This window comes from Trichosurus vulpecula, chromosome 3 (genome assembly GCF_011100635.1).
Source record: "Trichosurus vulpecula isolate mTriVul1 chromosome 3, mTriVul1.pri, whole genome shotgun sequence".
Lineage (NCBI taxonomy): Eukaryota > Metazoa > Chordata > Mammalia > Diprotodontia > Phalangeridae > Trichosurus > Trichosurus vulpecula.
The window spans coordinates 259,001,501-259,014,158 of NC_050575.1; the positions used below are offsets into that span (position 1 = coordinate 259,001,501).

Here is a 12,658-nt window from a genome sequence, read left to right on the forward strand (position 1 = left end):
ACAAATAACATCTTTTTTTTTAATGCGTTACTCAGTTTTGCTGAATTTCTGACTTTTCCTTTTTTTTCTTTCATTATGCAAAGTCTTTGATATGAAGGATGACTCTCTGTGAGGGAAGAGGGATATGAAAGAAAATCCAAGTGATGTAATAATGGAAGAGTTCAATAAAAATTTATTTTAAAAATAAAAATGAATGCCAGAAAAAAAAAAAAACATGATTTGGAGTCCTATGGAGTAAGGGGGGAGGATATACATAAAATAACTTATATATTTCTATCACAGGAGTCTTGTTATGTGTCTTAGAATTTCAAAAAGGGAGATTGCTTGGTGCCAGCTAAGATGAATAGGATTGATTAAGAATGTATGATTTAAGTTGGTCACTGAAGCATAGGTGTAATTTTGAGAGACAGATGGGAGGAGGATATGGGGAAGGGCAGGAAAGAAATGAACAAAGTTTTTAAATCACTCATATCAAGGACAAATTATTGTAGCATTTTAAGGAAACAAAATATTTTTATGTATCTCCAGTACTTAGCCTAGGGCCTGGCCCCCAGCAAGTGCTTAATAAATGGTTGCTGACTGATTGAGTGACTATAGGGTGGGTACTCATGGGAATTAATGCTAGAAGTACTGTAGGTTCAGGTCAAATCATCTAAGGCCTTGAAAGATGAGTTAAGGAGTTTTGGATTTGTCCTCTGGCCAATGGAAATCATGGTATGTTAGTGAGCATGAAACAAAATCAATCAATCAACAAGCATTTATTAGTAGCTAGACATTGGAGATACAGAGACAAAAGTGAAATAGTTCTTGCCTTCAAGGGGTTTAGCTCTGTCAGGGAAAAGATATATGAAAAAAAAAATTTCAGAAGTCAGCTCCTAACAAGAAACTTCTGCCAATGTTGATCATCTTTGCAATTGATATTCAAAGATAGTTGCCAGGGTGCTAAAATGTTAAATCATTCACCCAAATCCATAGACTAATGTGTGTCAAAGACAGGACCTGAATTCAGGTCTTCTAACAGTAAAGTCAGCTGTTTATATACTACATCATAATGAAATAGACATAAGGTAATTTGGGAAGGGAAACGCTGGCAGCGGGGGTTATGAGGAAAATCTTCATATGAGAGTCAGCATTTGGCCTGAGCTTTGAAGATAACTAGAGATTCTAAGAGGTAGAAGGAAAAAAGGATGGGACACAGCCTATGCAAAAGCACAGAAAGGAGAGACGAGTGCTATGTGTGAAAAACAGAAAGTTGTTTAGCTGGGCCATAGAGTACTTGAAGGAAAAGACATATTAAGTCTGGAAAGAAGGTTGTAAAGAGTTTTAAATATCAACTAGAACATTTTCATGTAATACTTTAGATAATAGAGAGTTTCCTGAAGTTTACTGAGGTAAGTGTCATGGTCTGCCTTGTGCTTTAGGAATATCACTTCAACAACATTATGAGGGATAAATGGAAGTTGAGAGAAAATTGAGGTGGGCAGTACAATTAGGAGGCTATTGCAGCAATCTCAGCGAGAAATGATGAAGAGTTAAGTCCATGGGGGTGAGTATATGAGTGTAAAGGATAAATAAAGGATAGGATAAGTAAAGAAAAGGATAAAGGATAAGATAAATAAAAGAGATATTGTAGAGATAGGACCAACTAGATTTGGAAGCTGACTGGATATGTGAGGTGAGAGAGAGGAGTTGGGGCTTCATTGAGAACACAAGGAGCTTGAGCAACTAGATGTAACTATCACGGAGAGAAAAATGAAGTTTGGAAGAGGTGTGATAGAGAGAATAGATTTATGTTCTGTTTTGGATATGTTGCGTTTAAAATACCTATGGGACGTACAGTTTGGAATGTCCAACAAACACACGGCAATTTGAGAGTGGAATTCAGGTGACAGAACAGAGAGACAGAGAGAGAAACTGGGACAGAGATTTGGGAGTCTTTTGCATAAGGGTCCAGGTCACTAATAGAGATTCTAAAGAGAGAAGAAAAGGGGACCCAAGAAAGGACTTTGAAGTGTATCTAGTTAAGAGGTATATGATACATATGAGGAATCCAGCAATGGAGACAGAGCAAGAGCTGGAAGGCAGGTGGAAGAACTGAGAAAGCAATGCCACGAAATCCCACAGAGAGAAAATTCACAAAGATGATCAGCTTTATCAAATTCTTCAGAAAGGTCAAGAAGTATAAGGACTGAGGAAAGACTGTGTGATTAACCCTTTCCTCCTCTATTACTCTGTGCCCCACATGTTGCCCCTTGGGCAGGCTATGTCCCCCAGGAGTCACAGGGGCTATCTGTCCTCAGCAGGTTCTGGTGATGTTGGATGGCTCTGTTACTCACTGCCTGGGTTGCTCTCTCAGAAGCTTCAGCACATCAAATCAAGCTGAAGAAAAGAGAAAGAAAAGATGAAAAGCACAGCCACTTTCTTTTTAGTATCCTTTTGTGCTGGTGTCTTCTCTTTGACAAAAGGAGCTCTGATCCTTGTGGTCCGATAAAGAAAATACAATCTTTTTTTTTCAGAATCCTAAAATCATTCTGCTAGCATCTCTCTGTGTGTGAATCATTTCCCCAAGCCCAAGGGAGCTCCACAAGACAAAAAAAAATGATATAGTATCAATATAGTATCAGGAAACAATGTGGCTCAAAGGAAAAAGGACTGAGTTAAGAGCCAGAGGCCCTAGATCCAAATCTAGCCTCTGAGACTCACTCCCCTTGTGACCTTAGGTGATCCACTATGGGTCTCATTTTCTTCAATTGTAAAATGAAAGGACTGCACTGGATGGTCTCTGAGATCCCTACCTATTCTAATTCAAAGAACCTTTCAAAGGAGATACTTGTATTATTTTTGTATGTTATAATGTGTTTAAGTTCTGACATCCCCCCACAAAAAATTTTGAGATCTTGAAGAACTGATTTTCTGTCTGAAACTTTTTCTACCCCTCAGCAAATAGCTCAGGACTGTATATATACCTAGTCAGAGTTCACTTAATGAAATTCTGACTCAAATCCTTATCTTCTATTCCCCCCCCAAAAAAAAAGCTTTTATGATCATGGTCAGTAAACACTTGATATCCTTGGTGAAAACATGACAAGAGAATACTCAGGCATTCAAAGATACTGTACTTAAAACACTGCCGATTGAGACAAACAAAAGAGGGAAGAGGAGATGAAAAGCACATATCACTGAGATGATGAAGTGGTGTGAATGGGCAGGCTTGAATTTGTCAGTTTATATATCTTGGGTAGTCACTGAAGAGGAACCATGACCTGGACCCAGAATTAGTAGTATGGAAAAATCCAGCTGGATCATATTTGGCGAACTTTAAAGCATTTTGATCTTAAGATGCTAGCTGCCACAAAAGACTATATAGTCATAACTTGTGGCTGGCATCAATAAAAGAAGGATGGACTGGAGCTGGACCTTGTAGGCTTAGAAGGAGTTTCATAAGAAAGGAGGGGTGAAGGTCATTCCGGTCAAGGAAAGGATATGAGTAAGCACTCTCTGCATTACTTCCCACCTACATCAATTCTGTTATACCAACCTACACACTCTAATGGAACATGAAATCTGACCATTCTTTGTGAACTTTCCAACTAGAGATGCCTCTGAGCCCTGCAGAAACTATAAAAAGCAGCAGGACTTTTCCTTCTTCACAGAACTCAGGTCCTGTAATTCTAGGGCCTCTTCCTATTGATGCTCCAACCATGAGACTCCTCAGCTTCATCTTTGCCATCCTCATCATTCTTACGCAGATTTCTCCAGGTAAGTTAGGAACCATAAGTGATAGAAGGGCAAACTCATTCCATGGGCTCTCTTCTTGGGAGAAGAAGTATATCTCTTGGAAAAGGGCATATCAGAAGAGAGCTAGGCACAGCCCTGGGTTCTAAGGGGCAATTGAGCCATTTGGAGCTTCTTCTGGTCATAGATGAAGCAAAATAAGCCTCAGTTCCTCTTCCTGCCAAACTAAAGGATCCCAGGATCTTTCCCTGCTTGAAAGACCCAGGGGATCTGAGGTGCTGTCCTCTGGAGGAACAGGAATGAAGGAGATGAAGATATCCCCCTCCTTACATTGTGGTCCAAACACTATGGTCCCTTTTCTTCTCCCTTATCCATTCCCCAAAACAAATATTAGCACCGGGCCAATCAACCTCGTCACAAACCCCACCCCCTGATCCCCCAGTAGCAACTTACTGGCCATAGGACAAAGTCATAGTTCATACAAGTCTACACTCATAAAAGTTTTTTAGAACTCAGCATTCAAGACCTTTCACAATTTAATGCCATTCCCAATTTCTAGCATCCAACTGCAATGCTATCTTCCCAACCTACCCACTCTTTAATGGAACATAAAAATTGACCATTCTCTATGAATTCTACAACCAGAGGTGGCTTTGAGCCCTGCAGAAGCTATAAAAAACAGCAGGACTCTGACTTCTTTACCTGAGGACTGGAGTTCTGCAAAGAAGGCAGAGTCCTGCTGTTTTTTTTTTATAATTTCTGCAGAGCTCAGACCCCTACGTCCTTCCTCTTATAGTCTTTTACCTCTCTGTCCACAATGATCCCCTTCATTGACACTCCCCTTTTCTCCCAATACCCACATCTTCACCTACCAAAATCCTGCCTATCTTCAAGTACCACCCTAGAGGCTGCCTCCTGCAGATATCTTCTCTGACTCTTCGCAGAAAGTGAGTTCTCCCCACTCCGAGGTCTTTGTTGATTATGTGTCTCTTCTATCACTCTCTGTCTTGTGAAAAGCAGTTTGGTGCAGTGAAGGGAGTGTCTGATAGAATCAAATCTATTTCTGTCTAGACAGAACCAGTAGGGACAAAACTAGGAAATCAAAGTTCCAAGAATTCATGAGTTGCCATTAGTGGCACCACTGTTATTATAGGTAGCGTTGGTATTTTTATTATGTTGACTTGACACACCCATGGGCAAACTTAATAGTTCTCCATGCATTGGAATAGAAACCAAAAATTATTGTAGTTCAGTGTCACAGGCTGTTACTATGGGAAGGCCTCATAGACAACCTCTAACAAATATTCTTAATATGGTGTCCATGAATATTTTTTACTAAATATTTTGATAATGGTATTTCAATATAATTGGTTTCCTTGGTAATCTCACACAAAATAAACAAACTTAGTTGTATCTTAAATTTTATTTATTTAAAAGCACAAAATAGATCCAGTCTTCCCCAGGCTGCCAGAGGGGTCTATAACAGGGGGAAAAAAGTTTTTAAGAACCCCTGCTTTACTACAAACCTTTATATTCTCAGATGAGGATACTGAGTCTCAGATGGGGAATTGCCTTGCTCAAGGGAACACAGGTAGAAAGTGGATACGATCCTAGTTGTATCATTACTGGCAACTCACAAGTTCTTGGAGCTTTGATTTCCTCATCTATAAGATAGGAATAACAATTTCTTGTGCACCTTTCTTCTCAATATGTTCATGAAATTTAAAGCTCAAAATTCTGCACACACCAAAAGAAGCACAATAGAAACGACTTATCTTCACATATACATGTGTCTCATGACCACAAGGACAAGAACCATGGCTCACCCTCCTTTGGGGTCCCTTAAGAGCTGACTCAAAAAAGAATGTTTAAAACTTAATCCATAATGATGTGATGGGTATGGTGGGCAGCATGGAGTCAGCCTCAGGAACCTGGGTTCTGCCCCTGTTACTTTACTTTTCAATACCCTAGGCCAACCCTCTAAGATGATCACTTGGTTAGTTCAAGGGCAGATATTGATCTGTGATAGCAGAAGTAATGTCCTCACCAGGGAGCTTGATATGGAGATGAAATCATAGACTGACATTGTAGGTATAGAGTCCTGTGTATGTTCACATTACTTACTAAGAGGTAGTATTGAGTATTGGAAAGAGCACTGAATCTAAACTAATGAGACCTACAATCAAAGTTAGGTAGTGCCACATACTCTGCCAATTTGGCAAGTCTCTTCACCTTTTTTAGCCTCAAATTTCTCATTTAAAAAAAAAGTAATACTTCTATCTGTCTTGCAGGTTATTATGAGGAAAATGCCTTACATAAACTAAGGAACTTTCCACATTAAATGGGCTAGTGGGGTTTTTTTTTTTGGTATATTCTTTATTTGGGAGTTATAAATTCCTGTGATGACACCTTATTCTAATGAATGAGATTGTCTGATTTTCCCAAGCCAAGACAGGCAGTCCCATGCCCTTTCCCTCCTGAGGTGCCCAGAAAACTCAGCGAGATGCTTATGCTACAGATAATAGATAATATTTACCTGAACACCCCGGGTAAGTTACTTATTATGGGTAAGTAGTGAGGTACAGAGGGAAAAGTGTAGCCATTAGAGTCATAGGAATTGGGCCCAAATCCTGGCTCCACCACTTCCACCTCTGGGCCTCACTTGTTTCATAGTTAAGATGAGGTGGTTAGACTAGATGATCTCTAAGTTTCCTTCCATCTCTAAATCTGATCCTGTTATTAGACAAATACCAGAGGAAATTTTTTTTAAAAAATTAATGATTATTGGAATAAAGTTCAAAAAGTTGCTGTGTGCAGCCTTCTTTCCATGGATCATCATCATGGAATCACTCTATTTTATGGGAGATTCAGTAATGATACACCTATATCGACCCCCAGACTCAAACAAGCACTTACACCATTCCAAGGAACTAAGGCAAGAAACTCCTGTGCACCCACCATTCATTCTCGCCATTAGCTTGGGACTTCCTTTCTTCTAGGGTCAAGCTAGTAATGGGAAATTCTGAAACTTTCCATATGACATAGTAGAAAGACACTGTGAAAATATAGCAAAAAGAATATTAAATCAGAAGATTTAGCTTCAAATCCTACTTCTGACAGTTTGTAGACCTTGGGCAAGCCATTAATTTTCCCCAGGCTTCAGTTTGCTCCTCTGTAAAATGAGACAGTTGGACCAAATGACCCCTGAGGTCCCTTCCAGTTCTAGGACAGTAATGCTATATAAACCCTTTCTAGTAATATCCTGCCTCAATATCTCTATTCTGATCTTGGCAAATGGCTTCTTTACACAGCCAGGAGTGGAATATTTCGACAAATGTACTGCCAGAGACAAACTGGCCGCTGCCTAGTGGAATGCCTTCTAGATGAAGAAAACATTGGTTCCTGCAGATCTGGCTTGGTTTTATTTTGCTGCCAAAAAAAGAGGTTGAACTGAAGGATGAGGAGGACCTTGGAAAACTTGGAAAAGATTGAGATCTGTCACTGACCTCAGCAGGACAAATGCATTACATTCTTCTTTTGTTGGCTCTCAAGACACAAGACACCTGGTACCCTGTTATTTCCATCCCTTGAAGCCATGAAAGAAATCTTCCAAAATAGAACATGGGATGAAGTGAAGAAAGTGAGATTTATAACACTTCAGTCCTATTGTCAGTTCTTCCCCTGTCTACCTGTTTTCCCTTGACCGAGACAATTCCTCTATTTGAGATTCAGTCTCCTGATCTGAGAACATAAAGGTTTGTAGTAGAGCAGGGGTTCTTAAGCATTTTTTTTCCTGCCATGCACCCATCTGGCAATCTGGAAAAAATATATGGATCCATTTACTGCTTTTAAATGACAAAATTTAAGATACAACATAAGATTGTATTTTTATGAGATTACAAAGGAAACCAATTATATTAAAATACCATTATCAATTTATTTTTAATTTAGGAATGCTACATTAAGAATCTCAGTGTTAAAAGTTGTCTATGAGCCCTTCTTACTGTAACATTGTGTGAGGTTGAACTACAATTTTTTTTCCAATTCCAATGCATGGAAAATATTTTTTGCTCATGTATCAAGCTGATATAATAAAATACCAATGCTACCTACAATAATTTACTTATTCAGCACTGTGTCAATCAAAATATCAAGAAATATTTTACAGAGCTAAAAAAAATAAATTCCTGTGGACTCAAAATGTCAAGAATCTCAAGGGCAAGAATAAAAAGAAAAAGAAGGAAGGAAGGGAGCCTGGCAGCACCAGATCTCAAACTGACCTATAAAGCAATAATCATTTGAAACAATTCCATACTGGTTAAAAATTAGGGCAGTCTTCAGTGGAAGAGATTAGGTATGCAACATACAGAAGTAAACAGAAGCATAATGTTTAATAAACCTAAAGACCCCAGTTACTGGTGTAAGAACAAAAACTCCTGGGAAAACTGGACAGTACTCTAGCAGAAATTAGGTCTAAACCAACACATCACACTATATAAGATAAGCTCCATATAGATATATGCCCTAAATATAAAAGGTTATATAATAAACAAATTAAAGGGTCTAGGAAGAAATTACTTTTGGATGGACGAATAAGAGAAGAGTTCATGATTAAATAAGCATTAGAATAGATCACAGAAGATAAAATGGACAATTTCAATTATGTAAAATGTAAAAGATTTTGCACAAAAAAATCCTAGGCAGTAAGGTTTGGAGATAGAAATAATTACATGAGGGGAGGGAAGGGGTGGGAATCTTTAGAGAACTTTTTCTGATAAAGATCTCATTTCCAATGTATTGTAGTACATTGTAAAGCCTTTCTCTAATTAATAAATGGTCAAAGAATGTAAACAGGAAGTTTTTAGAGAAAGAAATAAAAGATATCAAAAGCCAACTTTTTTAGAGTCTCCAAATTACTACTAGAGAAATGTATATTAAAACAACTAAGTTTTATATCATGCACATCAGATTGACAAAGTTGTCAGAAAAGGGAAATAACAAGTGCTGGAGGGACTATTGGAAAACTGGCACATTCATACACTCTTTGAGGAGCTGTGAATCGGTCATTTGCGGTATTAATGTGATTAAAGATCTTCCCCCCTCCCCCATTTAATAGGCCTCAGGTGGAGCTAGGTGAGGAAGCTTGATTAGAGGAGGCTCAGTTGTAGGAAGGCCCACACCCTTTTGCTAACTAGGTGTGAGGCCCCAGGCACACACTCTTTTGCTGATTAGGTGTGAAGCCCTCAGGCCCTAAGAAGGGTATATATATACATGTATATGTATATGTATATGTATATGTATATGTATATGTATATGTATATGTATATGTATATGTATATGTATATGTATATGTATATGTATATAGATATATAGATATATAGATATATAGATATATATGTATATGTATATGTATATATGTATATGTATATGTATATATATCCTGAGGGTAGCCATTAAGCTCAGGGACCAAGAACTGGAAGAGTCAAAGAGAAGACAAAGAACTGGAAGGGCTCTGAGAACTGCAAGGGCTTTTAGAACTGCAAGCTCTCAGAACTGCAGGAGGAGAGGACACAGGCAAGCAGACAGTTAAGATTAGTGAGTGAGTGTTTACGGGAAGGCCCTAGAAGAGGAGAAGGGTATAGGATGGCTTGCCTCCTTGCTGCAATATTGTGTTTTAATTTCATTGCTGTTACATTGAAGTGGACTTACTGACTTTGGGATACAATTGTTGCTATGTCAAGTTGGAATTATTGGTTTGGGGATTTGATCCTCTAGTGTCTGAATAAATGTTTTACTTCTCCTGCCTTCTACCTAAAGAGTCTCTTATATTTTATGATTCCGAACTGTACAGGCATATTCATGGTCGCCATCGATATTGTGAATCTTGCCTTACTGATACATCATTCTGGAAGGTAATTTGAAATTATGCTCAAAGAGTTACTAAACCGTACCTACTCTTTGACCCACTGACACCAAGACTAGGTTTATACTCCAAAGGGATCAAAGAAAGAAAAGCAAGCTCTATATGTGTAAAAAAAAAAAAGATTTATAATAGCACTTTTCATAGTATTCCCAAAGTAGAGACTAAGGAGTTGTCCTATTGGAGAACTACTAAATAAATTAAGGTATGGTTGGTGGTTGTTGTCCATAATGCTCAAAGAGGACCAAAATGACATCACTATGTCAAGGTCAAGGTACAGTAATATAGTATATGAATATAATGAGTATTATATGCCATAAGAAATGACAAAAAGGGACAGTTTCAGAGGAAATTGGGAAGACCTCTAGGAACTGATACAAAGCTAAATGAGCAGAATGAAGATAACTATACAAAATAAATAACAGAAAAAACATTTTCAAAGACTTTAGAACTCAGATCAATGCAATATAAACCACAAGTGAGAAGACTGATGATAAACCATGCTGTCTACCTCCTGCCTGAACTTAAAATGCAGAAAGTAGCATACATTTTCCAGCATACACAAAGTGGGGATTTGTTTTGCTGGACTATGTAGGTTTATGAGGAGGATTTTATTTTTCTTTTTGTTGTTTTTAAATTGGAGAGATGGGGAAAACAAATTGTTTATGTGTGTAAAATATATAATTAAATTCATTTCTTATCTAAATAAAGGCAGGCATTGTTTGCATCCCTTTGGGTACTCTGTCAGTCCTACATCACTATTGCCTTGTTTATAAAGTCTTTAGGAACACAGAGTTAGATATCCAATGAGGCCCTGATGGGGAGAAATGCACATTGAAGAATAGAATTGGGATGTCTGCACAATACAGTGGCACCAAGAGATAATTCCCCATGATTCAGAGAAAAGAATATTAACCTTGTAGCCAAAGGACCTGAGTTTGAACTCCAGTCCTATCGATTAAAACCGTGACCTTGACCAAGCGATTTAACCTCTCTGGGTCTCAGTTGGTTTAAATGACCTCTAAGATTCCTTCAATTTCTAAATCTAATGTACCCACTTAACTAGGGATTGGGGAAGAGGAAGAGAATAATAAGAGGCAAACAATTAAGGAAATTTTTCTGTCCATAGAGCAGTGATGCTATAAAAATGAAGCCAAGGTAAAAATTCCACAAAGAAATTGTCCTATTTCTGCCTTTGCTCAGAGAAAAGCTACTCATCCACCCATCCACATAAAGACACAAAGCTAACTTAAGTCCCTGATACCACCTTGCCTCGCATACACTAGTTGATACAATATAGGACAGAGGCCATACTGACCACACCTGGATACAAGAAAGGGATTTGCGTACCCTTATCAATGGTAATGACTGCTTCTGTCCACCCTTTCTCCTACCTCCCACTTCCGCTCTCTCTTTGCCTTCTCCCCTGAATCACAAGCCATTCTGCTTTCACTCAGCCACTCCTCCCAAAATATGCTGAGGTGGAAGACTAGAATATTTTCCAGTAACCCCCCATTTACTGTCAGAAAAGCCTGCATCCCTCACTCACTGCAGACTTTCATACTGTGCAATGGATTTCTATCTCCCCTTGGCAATAGATAAAAAAAAATAAGAGAATGCAACAGAATGCACTGCTCCTGCCCGGGTTGCTCTTCCTTAGGCCACGCAGCTTCCCTTTGAGAAACATTCCTTTAGTAAATATTCTTCACTTGCAAGTCATGATATCACCTTCATGATGACATAGTCCTCCTTAAGAACAAAAGACAAGAACAACAATATTCTTGGTAGGTAGCATGGCATAGTGGAGATAGGGTGAGGCCTGAGAGTCAAGAAGACCTAGGATCCATTCCCTTCTCTCACACATACTGTGTCACTCTAGACAGGTTATTTAATCTCTCAGTATTCTTGGCAACTTGCTAAGACTACCAATTACCAAACAAGTCCTGATCTACATAGGGTAAAGAGAGTTTCTATACTGAAAGTTTCTTGTACCAATAAAATCACAAAAGTTCTATCCCTCTTTCCCCTAAAAATGATGTGCAAGGCCCAGAGTTATTTTCTTGGAATTCAAGTGGAAAATAAAAATACAGTCTCCACCTTCAAAATTGTTCCAAGTTCATGCTTAAATATATAGGGAACTGAGACAAATTTATAAAAATCAGAACCATTCCCCAGTTAATAAACAGTCAAAGGATATGAACATGCTGTTTTCAGAAAAAGAAATAAAGGTCATATAAAAATGCTCTAAATCACCAATAACTAGAGAAGTGCACATTTAAAATGACTCTGAAGCACCACCTCACACCTATCAGATTGGTTAACATGTCAGAAAAGGAAAATGACAAATGCTTGAGGGGACATAGAAAAATAGGGACACTAATGCACTTGATGGTGTTGTAAAGTGGTTCAGCTATTCTGGAGAATGGAACTGCGCGAAGGGCCATCAAACTGCACATGTCCAACTATGGACCAGAAGTAATACTACTAGGTTAGTATCCCAAGGAGATCAAAGAAAAAGGAAAAGGACGTGTACGTACAAAGGACATGTATGTACAAAAATACTTACTTTTTGTGGTAGCAAAGAATCGGAAATCAAGGGGATATCTACCAACGGAGTTATCACTGAACAAGTTGTGGCATATGATTATGATAGAATATTATTGTACAGAAGAGATGACAAGCAGAATGGTTTCAGAAAAACCTGTGAAGGCTTATATGAACTGGTACAGAGTGAAGTGAGCAGAACCAAGAGAGCATTATGCATTGTAACTGCAATATTGTATGGATGATCAACTGTAAAAGTCCTAGCTACTCTTATCAAGACAATTATCTAACACATTTTCAAAGAACTCATGAAGAAAAATGCTATCCACCTCCAGCGAGAGAACTGATGAGCTCTAAATGCAAATTGAAGCATATTGTTTTTCATTTTATTATTCTTGCTTTTTTTGTTTGCAACATGGTTAATATGGAAGTACATTTTTGTGACTTCATATGTCAAAT

General features: G+C 38.3%; 1 protein-coding gene across 1 annotated transcript; it reads left to right on the forward strand.

The window, feature by feature from the left end:
* Positions 1 to 3,701: 3,701 nt before the first annotated feature.
* LOC118842462 (beta-defensin 107A-like) lies at positions 3,702 to 7,189 on the forward strand. Its single transcript, XM_036749955.1, has 2 exons — positions 3,702 to 3,759; positions 7,047 to 7,189. Exons 1-2 carry the CDS (start codon positions 3,702 to 3,704, stop codon positions 7,187 to 7,189), a joined length of 201 nt encoding a protein of 66 aa, XP_036605850.1.
* The last annotated feature ends 5,469 nt before the right edge of the window (positions 7,190 to 12,658 follow it).

Coding starts and splice junctions, on each gene's coding strand:
- LOC118842462 (XM_036749955.1), top strand. CDS start 3,702: ATGAGACTCCTCAGCTTCATCTTTGCCATCCTCATCATTCTTACGCAG. Junction 3,760..7,046: donor TCTTACGCAGATTTCTCCAG/GTAAGTTAGGAA, acceptor TTCTTTACACAG/CCAGGAGTGGAATATTTCGA.